The 6,597-nt window shown below is 39.0% G+C and overlaps 1 protein-coding gene across 2 annotated transcripts in view; it reads right to left on the bottom strand.

The window, feature by feature from the left end:
• The window catches only part of LOC149154952 (NAD(P)-binding Rossmann-fold superfamily protein), a 286,049-nt gene extending 279,980 nt beyond the window's left edge, over positions 1-6,069 (bottom strand). For both annotated transcript variants that reach the window (XR_016263163.1, XM_089441598.1), the window contains exon 1: positions 5,738-6,069. Coding sequence is in view for 1 of the 2 variants with exons in the window: in XM_089441598.1 (XP_089297724.1) it covers positions 5,738-5,927 (190 nt within the window). In the remaining variant the exon portion in view is untranslated. The remainder of the gene's footprint in view (positions 1-5,737) is intronic.
• Positions 6,070-6,597: the final 528 nt, after the last annotated feature.

Here is a 6,597-nt window from a genome sequence, read left to right on the forward strand (position 1 = left end):
CTGGCTTCCTAAATTAGTGGGGCTTGGCTGACCAACTAAAAGTAAACTGTTGTTCCCTCAGAATCCGTTGGTTGCCTTCTAGCTCGGTGGTGATAGCTGTTGGAGCTCGAAGTTGGGGTGGAGATCACGAGGAAGGCCATTCAAGGCTGTGGACAACCTTCCTACAAAACCGCAATGCCACCTTGGTTGTCTCCTTGCCTTCATCTGCGTGGTTTTGCTCCATTTAATGTCAAAAAAACCTGAAATAAACATGTATTAGCCACCTAGGAATAGTGACTGCCCTCCTTCCTACAAATAACATGAATATACTAAAAAATGATGCATAAGTGATGAAAAATGAAGGGTTGAGCAAGGGTAAGTAGGCCAAATGAGCCCAAAATGTTACCAAATTTGGGGCTCATCAAAATAGAAGAGGCATTTTCCTCATTTTTCTCTCTCTTCTTCTCATTGGTTCGTACGACAAATAGGAGCATCTTCTTCTCTAGGCGTTGAATTGGGTTGACTGAAATTGCAGGCCGAAAATTTCAAAATCTGTTTTGGGCAAATTATAGGGACGTTGACTAGCACTGACAAAGGGTCAAACTCACTCCTTTGACTGTGTTTTTTAGGCAGGAAATCCGATTTCCTTAGGCCACATCTCTTGGCACAGAAATCGAGGAATTTGCAGTTGTTTGACCAGTGTTGACTGCAGCATTGACTTTGCGTTGACCAGATTTGACTGAGAATTTCAAGAGAGTTTTGGGCTAATTCGGACTGTCTTTGGAGGCCAAGTTGACTGGGTTTGACCGAACTCATTTGGAGGACTTTTTCTGCTAGTTTGACCAGTGTTGACTTTCTAGTTAGGGCATCCTGTTGACTGTAGTTTGACTGGATTGTTTTACAGTGATTGGACAAGTAAATTTTGCATATTGTACTCTCTCTCTTTACTGAACTTTTGAAGAATAATAAGAAGATTTGATCAAAGGGTTTTCCCCACATTGGGGTTTTTCCCTAGGATCCACCAAATATTGTGTCTTCTTGTCTTGGCTTGTCTTCTGCTTATTGTTTATGTTTTATCTGCATTTACTATCAATGTTAATGTGATTTCTAATTTGGAAATCGATATCGGGCTAATAAGAAAAATTGAAGTAAATTGCTCTAAAGCATAGAACATACCATTGTTATCTAAAAATTAACAGCTGCCCTCTAGGATTTCGATCTACTGCTCACACTGAACAGTGAAACTCCTCCTTCCTTCGCTACTAAGCTCTCTGGCTAATCATCTGCGCTCTGATACCATGTGAAAATTCGGAATCCCAAATCCTATTACAGCAACTGGAAATTATTCTCCTAATTGTTAAATTTATTTAACAATTTATTTGTTGTTTACTATGGCAAATACTAAATAAATCACACTGCAATCTAAACAAATAAAACTACAAAAGAATAAAAGTTGGAAGAAATGCTAGCACACAGTCATTTTTGGACCAATGTCCCCAGAAAAACCCAACTTGGGAAAACCGATGCAGCAGTGAGGGTTTTATTTTATTATGCAGCAATGAAATCTAAGTACATCTATGGATGCTCAGCCGGAAATCCAAACAGCGAGAAAATCTGAGCAAAATACTTAAGGGAATTACCCTTCTCCCACAAGCAATCTCTAGCTCGACATTCACTATCAAAACTCGGCCTCTTGGAGGTCTATGTCAGCCTTTGCGTTGCTTTGCGTAGCTGGTTGGACGGATTGCTTCAGCCTGGGCTCTGATGAAGTCATTATGCCTCTGGATGTTGAGAAAATCGTCTCTCTGACCCTCTAGGACTCCTTCCCAGCCTCTGAAACTGAGAACGATTTTCCTTCTCTCCAAATCGAATTGCCTGGCTGAAGCAACTGCGCTACCCCTCAGCGTTGCCTCTTTGGGATAATTTGGCTCACTTGTTACTGCCTCTCCCGATCTGGAAAATCTTTCCTCCAGATCATTGTCTTCGTCCCTCACTCAATGCTTCGATCTCACTGGCTCTCTCTCTCCGGCAACTAACTGCTGCTACTCCGAAAATCGATCTGCTCATGAAATCGAACCTCTCAAGTGCTCTCTCTAAGTGCCCATCGACTTCTTCTTATAATCTTCTGTTGGGACTCCAACGACCAAGATTAAATCTTAATCGATGGCTAGGATTAACTAGAAGTCAATCCATGTGAGTTTCTAGATCATTCTCACCTTTACTTAATTAATTCTGATTAATTAGTCATATTCCCTAAGTTTAGACTTTGGAAATATTTAAAAACTGACTAATAATCTAATTTATTTATTTCTAGGCGGAATTTCCAAAAACGATTTTTGGGTTTTGGAGATCTCTTGTATTCTAGCCTCTCCACAAAATTTCATGGCTAGAACACATCCGATGCTACAAAAACTAACAGTGTCTCCATAGGTGTTGGATGCCCTAACTAGGAGCAAATGCTACAGCAAGGATTGGTCACTCGTGGTTTGTTGGAGAGCAGCGTGAGAGTGGACCAAGTGTGGACATTGAATTGGGTATTTATGCTCTGTTGGGGGACAGCGTAATAGTGCCCAAGTTGGAGCCCGGTGTGCACCATCTTCATGGACTTAGGTGGTTGCTAGAGTGGCAGTTGTTGAGCTCAAGGTTTGATGAGCCAGAGAAACAGTTCTATTGCCCTAGACTTGTGTGTGGAGAAGGACTTCTACAGCAGATGATGGGCAATCCTCCTAGCCCATGTTCATTGTGGGAGATGGACATCTTGCAATGATATGTGGCAGCCCTCCATGCCCTATGTTGGTTTTCATTGGAGCAGCGTCGGAAAACCATAATGGTTGAAGTCCCCAAGTAGCTGAGGAGCAGTAGTGGGCAGATTGAGAGTTGTTCACAATCATAGTTGCAAACAACTCGACAGAAGTCTCGATGTGTTGTGCCCTAGATGGACTAAGGCACAACTAGCAAGCAGATTGGATAGTCGAGGACCAATGGCCAGATGGACTTGGATCATTGATAGAGACAGTGCTGCAAATCGGGAGCCGAAGGACCAGGAAGGTACAAGGTACGACCGAGAGGTGTTGAGAGAGCATGCGACAGCCAGATGGTTAGAGTATCTTGTTAAGGGTAGATTGGTTGTCGATGGATTGACACCGAGCCTCAATTTTGTATGTCTTGTATCAGTGGATGTATGAGGGCCATTATCCCTAGTACAGGAGCCCTAGACTGTTGTCTTATTCAGTTTGATTAATATAAAAAAGTTGGGTTGAAAATTGTAAAAAGTTGTCTATATTTTGTGCATTAGTAGATTTACTGTTGTTTATATTCCGTTGTGCAAAGTAGTTTCGTTGTGATTCTTGGTTTGGTAGCATCAGTGATTTAAGATTCTATCCCAGACACCAAGGTGGTGGAAAAACAACAATCTAAAATTAACAGAAATCCTACAATTTAGACCATCCATTGTTCACAACCATCTTCAGCAATGCCTATAAGAAGAAATAGCTATGATATCTAGTCTATGTGGGCTTCAGAAGTTTCCTCCTAGTGTATCCCCTATAGATGGCTACGCAGGTATGGTAGTTGCAGATAAGCATCCCCACATCTTTAAAAAAATTCACCACCTATAATATCCAATCAATCTTGCCAACATCCTTTAGTACTTTGTTGAGTGCATGCACATAACATGGGATCCAATAAATATGTTTGTATCAACTATAAACTAATAACCCCATTGATCTACAAACAGATGTTGCATATATTACTAGCTACACTACATTTTGTGGCCCAAACATTACTATAGCTTGCTATATAAGGTCAAATTGGAAAGATGCATCTATTTGCTTTCCAAAACAATCAATTTTTTTGAAGGGGCACATTTTGTGGCCCAACCACTACTATAGCTTGGTAAAGAAGGTAAAATTGGAAAGATGCATATATGTGCTTTCCAAAACAATCAATTTCTTTGAGGAAGAAGGGGCATGTCGAAAATGTAACGATAAACTTGATGTGTGGGTACCTATTACGTACAAATATCTGTTGTGCCTATTCATAAAAATATAGAACCACGTCATCACCCCAACCTCGTGATGTGCCCCTAATTGCACTTTAATCCTTGAGTATTTTTGTCCAACAATGAGACCCTCACCTTATTTTCCCATGAGGACCATATGAAGGGCCCATAATTGCAATCTTCCTATCTATCAACTTGTAATAAGGACAAAGGGCAACATGAAGGGGAAGTCATTGGAAAAAAGGAATTGAATAATCACATCATCTGCATCATCACAATGTTGTATACATTTTCATTAATGAGACAATGTGAGAGATTGCCCTATGAACTAGAAACACGAGTTTTTGTTTCTTGTACTATACCTATACAGGATTTCATTTCTGGTAACATTTTGTTTCTAGGAACATGGTTATAAACTTATAAGTGGTTATCACTTGTCTCAACTAAACATCTTTTCCAATAATAATAATAATTGTCCTCAATCGTAGCAAATTGCCTAATTACTTCACTGAAATTAATACCACAACTAGTAATTTCAATAAACTAACCTAAATTTTAGCAAACTAGATTATTGCGCTATATCAGTTGTAATATCAAAAGGGAAAGTCAAAAGAATTGTGATTGCATCCTGAGGCACATTCTATAACCTATGAAGGAGATGTGCAATGTCCATGCTCAACAAGAAATTGACACATGACATTTAAATCGTATAATAAGATGTTAATAACAAATAAATATTTCAACATCAACCCTAAGGAAAAAGACTAAAAATGCACACACATATCTCTTTTTCAAGGAACGAGTTGAGTTTGGTCAATACAAAGGCTTATTATCATCTAAAGGCTATAAATGGTCTGAAAGCCAATAATCATTTTCTTACAGAGCACTTCCCTTTTTTTTCCTTAATTTCAGACCAATAATCATTTTCTTACAGAGCACTTCCCCTTTTTTCCCTTAATTTCCATGTGAAAGGAGGATCGACCACTAGCTGCAAGAGTGGCTAGTAATGCCGAGGGACTCTACTAGATTGGAACTTGTGACCTCCCTATCAACAACATCCCTTTGGTGGATAGTTCAAGCAATTGGGCAAACCCTTGAGGCTTAGACACCACACATATATATAAGCTTGAAGGTACACGACTAGATTGGAACTTGTGACCTCCTCATCAACAACATCCCTTTGGTGGATAGTTCAAGCAATTGGGCAAACCCTTGAGGCTTAGACACCACACATGAAGGTACACGATTCAAATAAAATTTAAGCATCTCAAAAATAAAGGTAATATCAATATATAACTGCTAAAGTTTTTATTCATGTATGAAAAGGCAAGTATACAGAACTGTTGATTGAAGTGCCTTTAGTGCATTTTTCAAGGTATATGACCATGACAATACATACACCAAAAACATTGTCGATCTTGGCTTAGGCACATTTTTAATTCTCTGGATACTTCATAGATTCCGTATTAAGATACATTTATCCTAATAAGTAAGGCTGATCTCGAAATGTGGATCTCAAATGAATATAGAACAGAACTAGGAATCAAGATGTATGAGAGTGTCATGTGTCGTCAAGCAATATCACACACCCGACACGCTTTGATCTTATCGACTTCGATCACAATTGCAGGGTATTCAAAACACTGAAAATCAATCAAGTATAAACATGGTAAAATGAGAGGATGCCAATTGCGTGAAGATCATAGAGCATACTTGAATTGGATAGAAGAGCAGGGTTTCATTTAATTAAAATTGTACCTCTAATGCAGACAACGCCATTCCTGCGCAAAGTAGGGGTCCAGGGAGAATCTTCACGCGGGTCGAGCGTTCTAACCTCTTCAGCTCCGCGTCGCATTAATTCCAAGCATAGCGCGCTTCCCACAAACCCTGATCCCCCCGTAACAACGAAAGTTTTCCCCTCGATCCCTTCATTCTCGCTCAAATGCATCTTCCTATCGAGATTTCCAGCTTCTACTTCTGCTGCTGCCTGCTACTACGTTCGTTCATAGTCAATGGAACAAAATCAGGTGTGAATCAAAGACATTATTAAAAATTATTAATATTTGATAAGCTGGCTGATATATAAAATAATAATTTTAATTTAATTTAACACCGCGCTGACATTTAGCATGGAAACCAGCAATCGCAGTGTGGTGACTTTGTACTATAAGTAGACCCTATAGTTACGGTGTAAAATTCATAAGAGATTTAACGACCACGAAGTTCGGGTTGTTTTCACTGCTAACTCTTAGATGATTTCAAATTATTTAAACTATTTGCATAATTTGTTTCATGAATGTTTATTAAGGAATTAATCGATGATGCTCTAATGATGGTGTATTTTAGGTGGGACTTAAAATTAGACTATAATCCAATTTATATATGGTTAGAAGAAAAGTAGTATGGGAGGAAAACCCAATGCTCTTGACAAGCACTATCAAGGGGCAAAATTCTTCCAACACAAGAAAATTGTACTATCTTCAAGACAATGTTAGAGAGATTAATTCGGAAGGAGAAAACTGGTTTCAAAAGCTTCAATTGTCATGAGTTAACAAATATAATTCAAAGAACACTTGAGAAGTGCAAAAGAGCAAAAAATAGGAAATCAGAATCAAATT

This window comes from Pinus tabuliformis, chromosome 9 (genome assembly GCF_031772625.1).
Source record: "Pinus tabuliformis cultivar Carrire ecotype Pingquan chromosome 9, CPIR1, whole genome shotgun sequence".
In the NCBI taxonomy this organism is placed as follows: Eukaryota; Viridiplantae; Streptophyta; class Pinopsida; order Pinales; family Pinaceae; genus Pinus; species Pinus tabuliformis.